Source organism: Tarenaya hassleriana, unplaced genomic scaffold (assembly GCF_000463585.1).
Source record: "Tarenaya hassleriana unplaced genomic scaffold, ASM46358v1 Cleome16, whole genome shotgun sequence".
NCBI lineage: Eukaryota > Viridiplantae > Streptophyta > Magnoliopsida > Brassicales > Cleomaceae > Tarenaya > Tarenaya hassleriana.
The window spans coordinates 2,245,844-2,262,713 of record NW_010965019.1 but is presented as its reverse complement, the minus strand read 5'-3'; the positions used below and the strand labels follow the sequence as shown (position 1 = coordinate 2,262,713).

The following is a 16,870-nucleotide window of genomic DNA, read 5'->3' as shown; positions in this document are numbered from 1 at the left end:
CTAGATGGCTGAAGCAGAACGTATGGAAAAAGAAGAGCTATTGGACAACAACCGTGTCAAATCGGCTATCATGGAATCTCAGAAAGCTACTCTCAATCCAACAAGAAGTCAAATCATTTTTGCGCATGGAGATCGGGGATGGAACAAACACTATGTTCTGGCATGATACTTGGTTAGTTGAGCGCCCTTTGCTTGATGTAACAGGAAATGCAGGTCCGCGTCTTATGCGCATTGGTCTGGATGCAACTGTGGCTGAGGCATGCCGAAGTGGACACTGGTCAGTCCCAGGAGCACGGTCTGATGCGTTTGAATCGATTCTTATCCGTCTGACGACAGTGCAGACACCTAACGCAGATCGGGGACCAGATATAGCTACTTGGAAGCACAAGCCCGGAGAATTTAAGAGGGAATTTTCGGCTGCAAACACATGGGAGTTGATAAGGGAGCATTTAATCGAAGTAGATTGGTACCAAACCACTTGGTTTAAGCATGCAGTACCAAGATTCTCCTTCCTACAATGCTATCAAGATTGCCAACAAAGGATCGCCTTAGCCGCTGGGGATTGCAAGTGGATCAGATCTGCGTCTTGTGTTCAACGGAGCAAGAAACACATGGCCACCTCTTCTTTTCTTGTTGTTTTAGTTCGCAGGTTTGGAGTCCAATGGCAAGCTTATATCTACTCTCCAACCATCAATTGCAGTCCAAGTTCCTACATGGTTGAGCAATACAACCAACGACATGGTGAATCACAGAGCATTCTTGGCAAAACTGATTGTGCAAGCATCCGCCTATTACTTGTGGAAGGAGCGAAACCGAAGGATATTCACCGGAGAACACAAATCGACAGCTTACATCCGCCACGAAGTCGACCGAAGCATTAAAAACACTTTACTACCTCTTTCCACGAGATCTTTTAGTGCCCAATCACCCCTGTCTGATTGATATCTCCTTACGGAAAGTATCCGATCACAACCCTCCGACAACAATGGCATAAATCAATAGGATAGCTGTTTGTTTTGAAAATTGATATTTTATCTTTTTTTGGAGCATGGTAATCTGTTGTATAGAGCATTGGCTGGATCTTTTGTAATCATTATTTGATCAATTCATTAACCTTTTATGAAAAAAATATATATACATTGCGTTTGAGAAACGTGCCATTATCAAGGGTGTTTTCGTAAATTCAAAAAATAATGAAAATGTAAAAAATCTGAAAAGGTAGAAATTTCTCCGCTTTACATTTTCCGTTGTCTCTCTCCCTGTCTCTTCCTGCTCGTTGCAACTATTATTTGAATCTTATTTTTTTTTTTGGTAAAGTATTTGAATCTTATTTTATCTGTTTCTCCTTCAAGTTTCTCCAGAATCCAATTCTCTATCTCTCGCTCGTTGGATTTGATTTCTGGACAAGAAGCAATCTCTTTCCATGCTTATCCCCTTGGATCTTCGAGAAATCTCGACCTCTGTCGTGGAGTTGACAATTCATTTCCCAGTTCCGATTCTCTGGCTCTTCGATTGATTGCAGACGCAAATGGAATCCGATTTCGGGTTTAGGGTTTCTCTGGCCTGAATCAAGTTAAAATGGCGAAGCGTGGATATAAGCTGCGTATCCTTATGTTTCCGGGGTTGTCGATGTCGGAATTTTAGCTATGTTTTGAGCTCGATCCTAAGAATTTTTTGTGGTTTTGTCGCTGAATTTCTAGGGTTTATCCCTTTTCTGATCTTACCTTCTAGTTGATGCTAATGGGTTTAGCTTCAACATTTGTAAATTTGTTTTGGGTTGGATTCTCGGGGCTCTGTCTTATCTGAAAAGTCGGATTAAGACTTGTTTGATAGCTGAATTGATGATAGAGATGAAACTGCAAATTGTGTTCTCTCTGTTTGTTGCGATTCTTCTGTGGATGCAGTCTGTGAAAAAAGCTATGATCTTAGTTTATTATTTGCTTTATTTTTTCCTACCAAAATGCTTCAAAAGGTATTTATTTGTTAATAACTTGATTTGATTTGGAAAACAGAGGAGTGAAGAAACTGCAAGATGTGTTTTATGTGTTTGTTTTGATTCTTTTATGGATATGATCAAATCTGTAAAAAAGTTATGATCCTAGTCTATCTGCTTTATGTTTTGCTATCAAGATGCTTCAAAGGGTATGCTATTTGCTTATAACTTGACTTGATTTGGAAAAATAGAGGAGTTTTTGGCACATCCTGCAAATGTGAATTGTCTGCGTATTGGAAAGAAGACATCACGGCTTCTTATTACCGGTGGAGATGATTGCAATGTCAACCTTTGGGCAATTGGCAAGCCTACGTCTTTAATGGTGCATGTTCATGTTTATTCCCTTGTGTAATTTGTTCCACTACATTCGTCTTATTTGTTATCCGTCTGCTCAATGATACAAAATTTCATTCGGTTTCTTGATGACCTTTTTTGCCATATTTAAATTAATTCATCAGGAGTTCCATATTTGGTGGCATAAACGTTTGTTATCATGCACGTTATCATCATTTGTAAAATTATGGTCTGCCATTTCTTGTAAAAGCATATACTGTTCTGCATTCTTGTCTTGTGGTAGCGCATTGATAGAATAATGATTTGTATTTTATCTGTCTTGTTTGCAGAGTCTTTGTGGGCATACAAGCCCAGTTGACTCGGTAGCTTTTGACTCAGCAGAAGCTTTGGTGCTTGCTGGATCTTCTTCGGGTATGATAAAGCTGTGGGATCTGGAAGAAGCAAAGAGTAAGTCGCTGGTTTTTCTTTCCTTTTTTAAGAAAATAACTTACTTTGTCTACATGCTAGATTGCTCCATTTGATGGGAACATGTGGGATGCATTTGAGTTGTGGTCTGAGTGAAATCTATGGTTCTCTGAGCAGAGCGGTTTACTTGTTTTCACTCTTGCTCTTGAAGTGTAGTCGTTCAAGGTCTTACGGGACACAGATCAAATTGCTCTGCTGTGGAATTCCATCCATTTGGTGAATTTTTTGCATCTGGATCCATGGACTCGAATCTAAAGATTTGGGATATCAGAAAGAAGGGCTGCATTCACACGTACAAGGGTCATACTCGTGGCATTAGCACTATCAAATTTAGTCCTGATGGCCGTTGGGTAGTGTCTGGAGGACTTGACAATGTTGTAAAAGTAAGATCAGCAGTATCACATAAGGGGATTTGTGCTTCTTTAAGAAAAATGTTCTCCCATAAATGTTCTTATAACTGTTTGCTCTTCATTGTACTTAATAGGTATGGGATTTGATTGCTGGAAAGCTCTTGCATGATTTTAAATTTCATGAAGGACATATTCGTTCCATTGACTTCCATCCACTTGAGTTTCTCCTTGCCACAGGTGAGTCTCTGTTTGCATATCTTCATTCGTTTTCTCTTTGCATTTAAAAATTGCCAATCTGATAACAATTGTAACTAGATGAACTGAATTTCTATGAACATTTTTATTTTCATGTCCTCTGATTTTTTGTACAACCAATTTATTATTCAGGTTCTGCTGACAGGACTGTCAAGTTCTGGGATTTGGAAACATTTGAACTGATTGGATCTTCCAGACCAGAGGTACTCGAGCTTGTGTTTCAAAATTTCAGGTGTTGGGTAAATTTGATGGCTTAGATATCACTATGTCCTGCTTTGGCCAAGAGAATACCGCAATTTTTTTCATCTTTATAACCTTCTATTGTGATAGTTGATTATACGGCTGTGATTGAGGAATCACCATACGCTTACATTATATGAAAACTCCTTTTTTCCCATTCCTGTGAAAAGAGCATGTTGGAGAAGTGCCAATTCATTATAAACTTCTTGAGTTACTGTTTATATACAATATAGCTTCTGATGAAGTAATTTCTTTTGGAGACTTTGCAGTCTTATCATAAAGTTCTCATCATTTGTACATTTTTGAATCTTCACCCAGACATTTTGTATTTCTTGTTTCACAGGCCACTGGAGTTCGTTCAATCGCTTTTCATCCGGATGGTCAGACCCTTTTTTGTGGATTGGATGATGGTTTGAAGGTTTGATTTTATTCATGACTCTGTATGGCTTCATGTGTTGTCAATTTCAAATGCTGATATCATCAACTCATGCTTGTAATGCAGGTTTATTCATGGGAACCTGTGGTTTGCCATGATGGTGTTGATATGGGATGGTCAACACTTGGTGACTTCTGTATCAATGAAGGGAAGCTCCTGGGTTGCTCATACTACCGAAATTCTGTTGGAATATGGGCTGCAGATATATCGGTATGTCATTGGTTGTGATTACTGATGCTTTTTGAAAGTTTAAAAGTTAATAAATGGAAGGATTTTAGATACTCAGATTCCTAAATGGAAGGATTTTAGATACTCAGATTCCTTTTCTTTTTTCCTTCAAGTTTAGCAGATTATCGAGCCATATGGAGCTGGAACGGTGGATAAAAACGAGTATGTGGAAAAAACATTTAGTATGATAGATGATCAATCTTCTGGAGGAACAGGGAGTGTACCAAGGAGAAGTACATCCCCAGATTATGAAACTAAGGAGATAAAAAACATATATATTGACTGTGAGTGGATGCTACCTTTTCATGCATTCGTCTTTCTCTTCTTTGAAGTTAGAGTTCAGGTTTGTTCTTTTGATTGGGTAAACTTATTAATGGTTAGAGTTTCCTTCTTCCTTTCCTGGTTTGTCCAACATTCTGATGTAAGAAGATTGTTGATGTTTTCTGGTTGCCCTTTCTTCCTTTGTGCACAATTATAAATGAAAATTGAATCTGCTTATTGTGAATAAAATTTAGCTGAATGTAGGTCATTGCTATCCTTCTAGGAGATCTTGTCGATAGAAATAGGAAGGATATTAAAGCTTGGAGCTTTCTAATCACAATCACCATTGTAAAATTGCGCCGTACCTTACGTTTTATGGCTATTGAAACTCAATAAGACTGAAATGCAATTTAATAGTCTTCTTTCAAGTTGAGCTTTACTAAATGAGTAAAGTTGTCCTATCGATGGCATCAGTGTGGGACTTGGAATCTATAAATCTAAATCGATTTAATTTTTGGATGTGAAAAATCAGAACAATGTGATGTTCATGTATATCACTTCAGTGTTCTAGTGTTTATGTTTGTTCTAATATGAGCCTCTCTCTTCTGTTTAAAGCCACAGGTGGAAATTCTACTGCTGCAGAAAAGCCAGGATCCCTAAGTGCTCCAAAAGTGGTATTGCCTATGGAATCTGGAAAAGATAGCAGTATGATGGGCCGGAAGCAGTCTGTTGGACGAACAGAGGACAGGTCTTTTTTCGTGCCTAGTGTTGTACAGCGGGACAGTGATATGGGAAGAGATTCTTCTGATTCTGGAAGGGACTCTATCGCTTTCTCAAGAACTAGACCAGGGATGTTACTAAGACCAGCTCATGTAAGAAAAACCGCAACAAAGTTTGATGAAACAAAGCAGTCAGCTGCTGTTCTGTCTGGGGATCAGAAGAAAAGCGGATCCGATACTGAAAAGGAGGCAGGTACTCAAAACCTGCGTATGAAATTAACTGAAGTGGAGGATTCTACAATCAAGGGCATTGCGGACAAGTTTGAAAAAGCATTATCGCCAGAACCACCGGCTAATGAAGTGAATCGTGGGTTCCCAGTTCTTAAATCAGTCTCATCAAATATAACTTCTGGATGCCTTAGTTATATCTCTTTCCATATCTCATTAAATCATGTGTCAGGTATTCTGCTGAAACCGCCTCGTGTACAGAGGTCACCAAATCCTAAGTCTAGTGAGGCTAGACGGACATTATCTGTTGATTCTGGAACTTTTGACCATAAAAAGGGTGGGTTAGAGAACTCAACAGACATAGACTTACAAGCAGGCTATGCTAGCGAGGGAAGTGGTAGAAACCTGTCCGAGGAGGATATCAACAAGAGTGTTGCCAGCAACCCTGAAAGAGTTCTATCACCTGAAAAACCTGATTATGACCTGAAAAGTAAGTTCTTGATTCGGTATCAGAATTCACTAATTAATAGACGCTTCTGCTTACAAAGTACCTAGTAAAACTCATGCACCCTTAATGTGTTTGGCTAAACTTTCTTGTCAATCTTTCAGCTTATGAGAAGCATGTTATTAAATAAAAGCCCGTCTACCAAACCTGAGGAAGTTGATCTGGAAGAGCCACTAAATACTATTAAGTTACTAAAAAGAGTAGCATATGGTTTACCAAAATCTAAATTTTTTAGTTAGTGTTTGAACTCGATTTATAATTTTCATCATCTGTTGTTCGTTCTGGTTCAGTTACTTGGTTTCGAGGCAATTATCAATTGTAACTGGTCAACATAAATATTCGTTTATGTAGGCCTCGAATCCCCTGGAGGCAACAATGAGTCGAACTCTGTTAAGATTGTAAGAGGAGGTAAGCCAGTCACTATCTCTACTCTCTCCGTTTTTTTAATCGTTAATGTCTAGTCACTAGTTATTATTTTGTAAGAGTATCTATATTTGCAGTAAAAGTTGTTTCGGGAAGGACACGTTCATTGGTCGAGAGATTTGAGAGAAGAGAAAAATCTACTCATACTGAAGAGAAGACAATTAGTACAACATCAAATCACAACATTAATATGCAGGAAGAGATCAGTACAACAAAGAGACATGCAGTGAGTACAACTCCAAACCCGGTAATGCCTCTAGTACTTGATCGGACAACTAACACGATGTCTGAAGAGCCTACTACGATTTTAATACGGCGAGCTAGGAGTACTCCAGCACGAGTAATGCCTGTGGTACTCAATCAGGCGTCTGATATAACAACATCTGATGAGTCTCTTGTAACTTCGACACTATCAGCTAGGACTTCTCCAGCCCGTGTATTGCCTACAAGATCCGATCAGGCTAATAACCAGACATCTGATATGTCTCATATAGCATCCAGGCAGCGAGCTAGCCCTACGGTACTCGATCCAGTGGTTAATAAGACAGCAGATGAGTTGCATGTAACACCAAATCGACCAGCTAATGATATTTCAGCCGAGGTAACGAGTGTTCTTCATAAATCAGACAGCTAATAAACAGAAAAATTTTACCTTTCTGTTGGATATCCAGCTTGTTGCACATTTGATTCTAGTAGTTATGGGTGGTATAGGAGAATAGAAGAGCTCGACAATGACAAGTTTTTTATATGATGATTTTTTTTTGTTTTGTTTTTGCATCTGCAGAAAGAAGAACCTCAAATATCTGGGAGGGAGAATGATAGTGACATCCTTGAAGATTTGAATCAAACTCATGATGCATTCTTAACCACTCTTCAGTCGAGGTTGACAAAATTACAGGTAATTTTTATCTCTGTGATTTTCCTTGGGCTCTTTTCCCTTTTTTGTGTTACTACCGTTACTTTGGACGTTCTTGAATATTTGAATATTCGGCAAAACTCTAGCTATTGTGTACTTTTTTGGGCAAAAAATTCCTTCTTTTTCTGTCACTATGTTTTTCCTTTTTATTCCCTCCGTATGGAGCACAAAGTGCCTCTAAGTAGTTGTACTACGAACATGCAGATTGTAAGACACTTTTGGGAACGGAAAGATATTAAAGGTGCAATTGGTGCATTGAAGAAGCTGTCCGATCATTCTGTGAGTATCACAGTAGCTACTTTTAAGCATTCTTGCGTTTGATCTATGATGCTTAGATAACCCAACTCATTGATCCTGGAACAGGTCCAGGCAGATGTTATCGGTATCCTAACGGATAAAACAGAGGTTCTGAAACTTGATCTGTTTTCTGAATTGCTCCCTATCCTCTCTGGCTTATTGGGTAGCCGGGCTGAGAGGTAAAAAAAAACTCGTAATACCTATATGCTTTGGCATCACATTTGGCTTGTGAAAGAGAACAAAAACAATAAACCCATTTGTTGATTGCTTTTTCCTACTCCATTTGATGTTCTCAAGCCCTTTACTTTAAGAAAGGAAAGAGATGGATTGTCATAATTTATGTCATCTTCTTCTTGACCGTGAACTATTTACACGACTGAACAGGCCTGTAAATGTATCCTTGGAAATGCTCTTGAAGCTTGTAGCAGCGTTTGGTTCTGTTATACGCTCAACCGTCTCAGCTCCACGAATTGTAGGTGTTGATCTTCATGCGGAGGAAAGGTACTTGATATTGGGACATGGGTTTAGGTTTCTTGAACGTTATGAAATCAGATTTTGGTGTGTGATTAATCCTTTGTTGCCTTTAAATAAACAAACAAAACATAAACTCCGTAATGCAGGTTAGAGATTTGCAGAAGTTGTTTCGCGGAATTGCAAAAGGTTCAGAAGATTCTTCCTGTACTCGCAAAACGAGGCGGTATAATATCAAGAAAGTCTCAAGAGCTAAATCTAGTTCTTCAAGAACCATAGGCCATGGCCATCATCTTCTTCACGGGTTTCACCAGATCTTGGGTGTGAATATTAACACAAAGCTTCTCTCGTATTCCCTCAGCCAAAATCCGCTGTTTCACGTGGCGGGTTTTGGGCAAAAACTCGAGAAGGGACACATGGATTAAGGTATCGGAAAATCGGTATGTTGTAAATCATCTTTTGCTGGAGCTATTGATACTGATTCATGTGATCTTTGATTCAGTGATTAATGTTCTTAATATTATTTCCTATGCCTCTCCCTTGATGTATTGTCTCTTTTGTTGAAATTAAGTATATGAAATTGATCCATTATAATGATAATATTATTTGTTTCATGTGATTAAAGATGTATAATAATATTTCATTTGCTTATAACATAGGAAAAGACAGACAAGGACTCTTTATGTTATTGTTTGTTAAAAAGTGTTTTTAACCACTTTTTAACATTTTCGTTTTGGAATTTATTTAACTCTTTTAATTATGTTTCGATCAAATAAAATTAAGTTAAACTGAAAAAAGCAGCATATATTATCCTACCAACAACGTAATTCATTTTTTTATTATACAAGTTTTAAGCATGCATGCAGGCTGTAACATAAACATAATGATTATTCATAGCAATATATTTTCTGTATTTTTTTTTTGTGCAAGTACAATGAACATTGTAACAAAGCCAAACTATAGTGAACAAAAGTCAAATTACTTATAAAACATAATTTGTTCGTATTCGTGAACTGTTGGACATAAAAGCAAAATGAAGGATATATTTTCTTTATAATTTTAAATTTAATTGTTCCCACTTACTAAATTTTTTAATATAATCTACTACTTGACTTTGTGGTACTTTGCCATGCTAGCGACTGGATATATAAATTATAATTGAATGCGAAGAACTATCATTTGCAAATATATATTCCGTAAAGAAAGTTTAATATAATCTTAAAATATTTTTAATAAATTTTCATATTACATTTATTTCATATGATTATTTGTTTTGGTTTTATATATTGGAAATTAGATATATAATTCTATCAAACTTTATATCCTGATTCATATTATGATTAATTTTTTTGTCGTGGAAAATTTGGGCTTAAACATAAATTTAAATTGAAATATATGGAAAACAATTAAATACGAGTCTACTAACTAATGAAACTGTAATAAATCACTTCACAGTCTTTGAATGATGGTGTTGACGTTTGCCTTTTGTAGAAATAGATTATCCATTTGCATAATCTGTATTTAATACACGGTCAAAGGAGTAGTTTCACATTTTAAAAAAAAAATAAAATCAAAAGAATTAGGTACCGAAAGATAACAGATTTGTCACGAGAAATTGGAATTGGTATACCAAAAAATTGACGGATCAGTAGTAATCATATATAAATGTGGACTTATATATATATATATATCAATGCTATATTTTTTTGGTAAAGATATGAATATATATGGATATATTATACTAATTATTTCAACGAACGAATGGTGGCTAGTCATGTGTATACTAAATCCATATTGTTTGATCACCAAGGGGTTTATCTCAAAATTCTTTTAAAAATAACAATAATTTTTTTGGATAATAAGCTTGATGTATATAGATATAATTACAAAAGAGAGGAAAAAAATATTAAATATACCGGTTGACAACTCGCAAGAATAAAGACTGGTCCCGGGCCTAGGGTGGATGTAGTCGGGCCGAAGTCCCGGAGAACTATCCTAGTTATCAAAAAAAAAAAATCGCAAGAAAAGAGAAAAAAAAAAGAAACTAATTAAAAAGGAATTAATTAAGTAATTAGGAGTTGCTTTGGGAGTAAACGACAGGCAAACGCTGTCTCATTGAATTCGTTGTAAAAAACAATAATGGCGGAACGCAAAACATGGAATATTTTTTCTTTATTGCCTTCTTTTTTCCTTTCAAAAACATATAATTGTTTTTTTTTTAAATTTTGATCCATCAATTCTCGTGTTCGGTCACAGAATCCAACCTACGCAAAGATGATTATTTTATCCATAATTACATAAACAATTAATCAAGAGAGAGAGATTCATCAGACGACACGAGTCGCTTCCACTCAAGATTCGTTCGTTGTTGGGTTTGGTTCGATCCATCGACCTATTTCGGAAATCTGTTCCTCCGGATAAAAAAAAGCTCTGTTCTCTCTCTCTCTCTCTCTCTCTCTCTCTCTGTGGACGAGCTTCATGGGTTCTTCCCTTTGATTCTGCAGCTGGTGATGTTTCATCACAGTTTGATTCTGCATGCTTCAGATTTCTTCAGGTTTCTTCAAATTTCTTCACTTTGACGATTCCTCTTGTCTTTTTTTTTTCTCTCTCTGTGTTTATGTCTTGTCCCTTGTAATAAAAGATCAGGGCTTCGATATTTATTACGCCGACATTAATTTATTCCCGTAAAATTTCAAAATTGTTTATTCACGTTTCAGATTCCTTCCATTGCATTTGCCTCTATTTCTTTTTTGTTCATAGACAGAGGATTGCAGATTTCTTTTTTTTTTCCCATGAATTAATTCGCATTGAAGGAGCGTTTTAATTCCTGTAACCATAAACAGTATTTGCTCCCCCTAGATCTGATTTTTGTTTTTATATAAAATAATTTTTTTACATAACTTTCCCAATTTTCTTCGTCCTCTCAAATCCCTTAGCCGTTTCGCTTTCTCAGTGACCCCGATGGTTCGTCATTTTCCGGGAAAGTAAGCGAAATCCCCCGAAAGGCGTCACCTTTGTATGGCCCATTTTCTCGGGAAAAATTTTTCATGTCTTCGGATAAACACCCTTTGATTGCTCGTTTTCCAAGCTCCCAGTTATCATTCCGTCTCATTGAAAGGTTCTTGTTCTATCATATGTTGCTCTTTGCAGATAGATAGATTTTTCTAAGGCTCTGATTTTATTTCCTCTATGCTAATCTTGAAGTTTGAGTTAGTCTTGTCTCTTTTTGGCCGCGGCTTTACAATGGGTGAGTTCTTGCTACAGATATTTGGACTGAAGCCAGCATGCATGTACCTGAATCAGCCTTTCAGACACGGATTTGGTGACAAGTAGTTCGGATTCGTGTTCTTGTTAGCTCTCTGATATACGGGTGAGTTAAAAGTTTCCTTCTTTTTTCGTTAAAAGCTTTGATAATCTTCATGCAAAATCGGTGGGTTTGTTTGTATATCGCTCTTACTTCTGCTATTGTTGGAGAATGGAAATCGAAAAGCTCTGATTTTGCAGATTTCTGAGTCTTCTGCAGATTGTTGTATAGGTTATGGAACATGCTTTGCCGTCTATGAAATCGATCAAGTCATGGAAATCACTTGTGAAACGAAGAAACACTTCACAGGAAGGGGTACGATTCCATTTCCAAGAAGTTGATTTTCTCCGTACAAGACGATTTTGATTTTGAAATTGTGTAGTGTGGGCTTTTCAGGTTAAATCGGGGTGGAAAATGAAGCCGTTTATGGCGATCCTTTGTACCGTTCTGTTGATCGTTTGGTATAAGACAACTAACATTCAGTATGAGCAGACAGAGGTATGGTGGATCTGTTTGTCATTTGTTGTGTTATTCGATGTGAAATTCTCTGGGCAAAGCCGTGTAAATTCTCCTTTGTACGGTTCTTTTGATCGTTTACACTTATCGTGTTCTTCTCTACTCACAGATGGAAGAACAAGATTATCCTCTTGAAATGGCAAAGGTAACATTTAAAATCCGATATCAATAACATTAAGCTTTTTCTTCGTGTTTCTTGACCCGTTACCGGTATAAAGTTCAAGTCTCTTTTTTTTTCACAATCATGGTCAGGAATCTGAACCGGATAATGAATGGTTGAAAGGCTTACCTCTCGGTATAAGACACTCGAGGTCAGATTTGGAGTTGAAGCCTCTTTGGTCCAGAAGTAGCTCGAGGTTAAAGGTTAGTGGAGATTGGTTAGTTTTCAATTCACTAGCATCTAGGGGTGGCCATTTCGAGTTTGGGTTCAGTTTTAGGAAAACTATAGGCATTCCGTTTTGCTATTGATTTGGGGCTCCGTTCTATTGTGGTTCAGGTTTGGTTTTTATTGATAAATGTACTCGTTTTTCAAGAAATGTTCGGGTTTAGAGAGGTCGTAACCATTCGGTTTTTATATTTGATTCGGTTCGTGTCGGTTCAATTATTCGGTAATTAATCAAATTAGCATCAATGTGAACAAACGTGTTTTTGCAGATAGGTAACCTTTTTTTAACCTTTGTTTTCTATAAATCACAGGAAGGCGAATTGACCAACCGTAACTTGTTGGCAATGCCGGTAGGTATTACGCAAAAGGACAATGTCGATACCGTTGTACAAAAGGTATTCCATTTTTTTATTTGCTCGGGTTAGTGAATACTTTGCAGAGGGAAAAAACTTCTTTTTAACCGTAATTCTTGCTCAGTTTCTACCATCGAATTTTACCGTTATTCTGTTCCACTACGACGGGAAAATGGATAACTGGTCGGATCTAGTGTGGAGTTCGAAGGCTATACATATAGTTGCACAGAACCAGACAAAATGGTAAGCATATAATGTCACAAGAGTATACACTATGCTTAATAATAACGTTAATGTAGTTATCGTTTTTTTTTTCAATATTTTGCTCGTATTCAGGTGGTTTGCGAAACGTTTTCTTCACCCCGATGTAGTGTCCATCTACGATTACATATTTCTTTGGGATGAAGATCTCGGTGTGAAGAATTTTAATCCCGAAAGGTGAATCGAATACACGAAGCATTACTATGCACCTTTTTATCTTAAATCCGAATCAATTTTTACCGTAGTTTTGGAATTTTTCTGTAGATACCTTAGGATCATTAAATCAGAAGGGCTGGAGATATCTCAGCCTGCTTTAGACCCGAACTCTACCGAAATTCATCATAGGATCACAGTTCGTTCTCGATCAAAACGAGTTCATCGGTGAGTTCCTCTGGATCAATTCTTTCGGATTTTTCTTATCGTTTTCGTGGTTTCGTTACCAAAATTCTGAAATACAGGAGAGTTTACGATCATAGAGGCAATATGAAGTGTTCCAATGCTAGTGAAGGTCCTCCTTGTACAGGGTAACACAAGAAATTCCATGATTTGTCAAGGATTTTGGCTATTGTCGGTATTTTCGATTTCATATCTTCTTTTTTCGGAGTGCAGATTTGTGGAAGGAATGGCTCCGGTTTTCTCGAGAGCTGCATGGTTTTGCACTTGGCATCTTATACAAGTATTAGTCCTTTTTCTTGAAGATATATGTGATCCCGACTTTACTGAAATCATCATCCCGAGGCAAATTATGTGGTCGTAATTTTGATTGCAGAATGATCTTGTTCATGGATGGGGAATGGATATGAAACTTGGGTATTGCGCACAGGTGACAACAGTTCATCTTCTTCGGGTTTCCAAACGTTAGAAAGTCGAAGAATTTGATTTGATATATAAAGAACCCGAAAATTTGTCGGATTCCCCTCTTGAAGAATTTGCGTTTTCATGCCCGGGATTTAGCTGAAGTTTCAACCTTTGAGTGTTGCAGGGCGATCGAACGAAGAAGGTCGGGATCGTGGACAGCGAATACGTCTTTCATCACGGGATTCAGACACTAGGTGGCAGTGGACACCCCGAGAAGAAGGTATTATTTTCTTTTGCATCGGCTCTTTTTTGAACGAGTTGAACCAATGTTTTCCTGACCTGTTAACGGGCTCGCGGGCTACAGCTAAAACCGAGTATTTTCCAGCTCGTTTTCGTGACGATCCGGGCCGAGCTGAGCCAACTCCCTTGCATGTTCGCTGATATTCGTTCGTCTATTAATCGGCGTTTTCTGTTTCTCTGCAGACTGCAGCTCGAAGCGTATCGTCTCGGGTAATGAATCAGACTTTTATATATATATATCGCCATTGAAAAAACAAATGTCTCTCTCTCTCTGTCTCTGGTTAAGACAAGAATCTCACATCTTCTATGAACTTTTGGTTCGTGTTCTTTGCCCTGTCTTTTGATCAGAGACGTGGCTCTGCAACTTTCGATTCAAGAACAGAGGTTATTTTCTTTCTCCAGTTTCCATTTTCACAGAAACCAAACACTTGGAAACAGAGGGTAATTGTTGTTGTTGTTGTTTTTCTGGGGAGGAAGCAGATAAGGAGGCAATCGACATGGGAGCTGAAAGCGTTCAAAGAGAGATGGAACAGAGCAGTCGAGGAAGACAAGAGCTGGGTCGATCCCTTCCCTCCCCGACTGTCTCTTCAGAGACGGAATCGAATATCCAGACGGATCCCTTCTTAAATACGCATTTGAAAAAAACAGAAGTTATATATGTATACACACACACACATGGTTAGTACTGTAGCTTATGTGTTGTAGTTTCTTTGTAGATTTTGGTCTGGTCCCATTGTTTCAGGACATATAATTTCTAATATATATATATATTTATATATATATGGAAATTTTCTTGGGAATCGTACGAGTCACGTTGACACTGATTGATGATGGACTAGCTGGTAGTAGATCATTGATAGAATCTGCATGTAGATGTGTTTTCGTTCTATTTTGTTTTTTTTCTGTAGGACATAGCGTTAATCGGTATTGTACCGAAGTTGACAATGCGATCTATTCTTATGAAGGATAAGACTCTAACCATGGTTTCTAGATCGATCATTGATGCTTATCGGAAGCATGTGGATAATGATGTGGACAAGTCTAGCTTGACGTTTGGAAATATGGCCTCGGAATTGCGTAAGCGATTAGAGGACATGGACGATTCTTTGATAGTTGATCAGTTGAATGCGTCATTCCAAAAGAAAGCTGAGAGCCATGGAAAGAGTAATATGGTAGTTGTTGGAAAGAGTTTCAGCAAAAGGAAGCGTTCCAAGAGCAAGGGCAAAAGGAAAGTGACAAGCGTTGTCATTGAACCTAAGCCTAAGTCCAAAAAGGAAGAGTGTTATTTCTGTCATGCCGTTGGGCATTGGTACAGAAATTGTAGACTCTACCTGCAAGATCAAGAGAAGAAGAAGCTTATAAAAGTATCGAATTCTAGTGTCTTCGTTATGGAGGCTAACTTGTTTACTTCCACATCGTGGGTATTGAATACCGGAATTGCCTCGTACATTTGTGGAAATGTGTAAGCGTTGCGAGGAAGTAGACAGTTGGAAAAGGAGAAGTAGATATGCACGTTGGGAATGGAGCAAGTTCATTTCTTTTTTTTTGGATTTCTTTACAGGGTTTTAGGTATTAGTTTTAGTGTAAATGTTGTTTCTGTTTTAGAGAATTCATGGGCACTGCCCAACAAAACCACAGATATTTTTTTTAATGGGATTTGTGTGGATCTGCATTTTTTTTATTGCCTGTTTTTGTTAAATAAGTATTTTCGAATATTTCTTCTATTTTAATCGTATTAATCGTGCCTGGATTTATGACATAATAATAATATTTACGGAATAATCTGTTACCAATAGAAAAAAAAAGGAGAATCGAAATATTAGATTTAAATCATAAACAGCTTTACTTTGCTTTCGGCCAGCGAATAGATTCTTGATCGTACAACATGGGATTTTTTGTGTGTGTCTCAATGTATATATATCTTCGTAGGAATCTAATAAATTGTTTGAATTTTTATATGCATAATTTAATTTGATCAAGAGTAAAGCTTTCGCTTTATAATTAGCACGTGATTTTAATGCAAAATTGCGGGAAGAATCTTATTGTCCCGAGTGACTGAATGACTAATCTACCCTCACAATTAGTTTAATGATGAAAGTGGGATTAGAGCTGTTGTCCACTAAAGTCTATTTTTTTTAATTGCTTTATCACTTTTTTCCTTATCATTATCAACTTTGGCTTGAGATTCAATGTATTGGGTTGGATTATTATGTTTTTCTTCAAAAAATAAAATTTAAATTTTACGCACCACCCTACAATAAAGAAACTTTTATAAAATAAAAACAAACAACCAATTGTATGGCCTTTAATTTTAATGATATGTATTTAAAACATATTAAGGATAACCAACTAATCTCTTGCTTCACAATACCATTTGTTTTATAACTCAGTACACTGAATAAATGTTAACAAATCAAAATCTAAACAAAATTTAGAAAAAATTAAATGCATTGTGAATATTATCCCGTAAAATTTAGGGAATTTTAATTCTATTTTATTCCGGTTGATCTCCTACAATTTTCCGGTTAAATCTATTTATATTGCAACTCTTACCAAATTTAGAGTGATGCCTAATTATGTATATTATGTAACAGGGAAAAGCAAAAGATTACATCAAATCTAGAGGGCGGCGATGGCATAATAGTAATATTAGCAAAAGGAAGGGCGTTTAGAGAGGACTCATGTATGTATATATATATGATCCTATACGACGATGTTCAGCAATTCAACCCCTTTAGTTAATCAGTCATTTCTCTCCATAAACAAAACCGAGAAGTCAAAGCAAATGGCAGGAATGAGAAAAGTCAACATGATCAACGGTGAGGATGGTAGAAGGAGAGAGAGAAGCAATATCGGCCGTCCGATCCCGAAG

General features: G+C 37.1%; 2 protein-coding genes across 8 annotated transcripts; both read left to right on the top strand.

The window, feature by feature from the left end:
- The first annotated feature begins 1,262 nt into the window (after positions 1-1,262).
- On the top strand, positions 1,263-8,619 carry LOC104809555 (katanin p80 WD40 repeat-containing subunit B1 homolog). Of its 5 annotated transcripts, none has more exons than XM_010535575.2 (18): positions 1,263-1,603; positions 2,185-2,315; positions 2,617-2,734; positions 2,909-3,135; positions 3,237-3,339; positions 3,490-3,560; positions 3,941-4,015; positions 4,100-4,243; positions 4,380-4,545; positions 5,144-5,608; positions 5,702-5,959; positions 6,326-6,382; positions 6,475-6,998; positions 7,182-7,295; positions 7,518-7,592; positions 7,677-7,789; positions 7,995-8,111; positions 8,231-8,619. In XM_010535575.2, the coding sequence occupies exons 1-18, from the start codon at positions 1,579-1,581 to the stop codon at positions 8,358-8,360; spliced, it is 2,913 nt and encodes a 970-aa protein (XP_010533877.1). In that variant the 5' UTR covers positions 1,263-1,578; the 3' UTR covers positions 8,361-8,619. The 5 variants fall into 5 exon arrangements, with proteins under 5 accessions (XP_010533877.1, XP_010533874.1, XP_010533878.1 ...); XM_010535572.2 differs by having other exon boundaries at positions 5,138-5,608; XM_010535576.2 differs by having other exon boundaries at positions 1,264-1,603; positions 4,383-4,545.
- Positions 8,620-10,295: 1,676 nt separating this feature from the next.
- LOC104809554 lies at positions 10,296-14,778 on the top strand. 3 transcript variants are annotated; one of them, XM_010535570.1, is made up of 18 exons: positions 10,298-10,635; positions 11,035-11,199; positions 11,346-11,451; positions 11,605-11,700; positions 11,782-11,883; positions 12,011-12,046; positions 12,154-12,264; positions 12,598-12,681; positions 12,764-12,882; positions 12,976-13,077; positions 13,165-13,281; positions 13,359-13,424; positions 13,510-13,576; positions 13,670-13,723; positions 13,883-13,978; positions 14,182-14,208; positions 14,347-14,382; positions 14,479-14,778. In XM_010535570.1, exons 4-18 carry the CDS (start codon positions 11,620-11,622, stop codon positions 14,623-14,625), a joined length of 1,245 nt encoding a protein of 414 aa, XP_010533872.1. In that variant the 5' UTR covers positions 10,298-10,635; positions 11,035-11,199; positions 11,346-11,451; positions 11,605-11,619; the 3' UTR covers positions 14,626-14,778. The 3 variants fall into 3 exon arrangements, with proteins under 3 accessions (XP_010533873.1, XP_010533872.1, XP_010533870.1); XM_010535571.1 differs by lacking the exon at positions 11,035-11,199 and having other exon boundaries at positions 10,296-10,635; positions 11,617-11,700; XM_010535568.1 differs by lacking the exon at positions 11,035-11,199.
- The last annotated feature ends 2,092 nt before the right edge of the window (positions 14,779-16,870 follow it).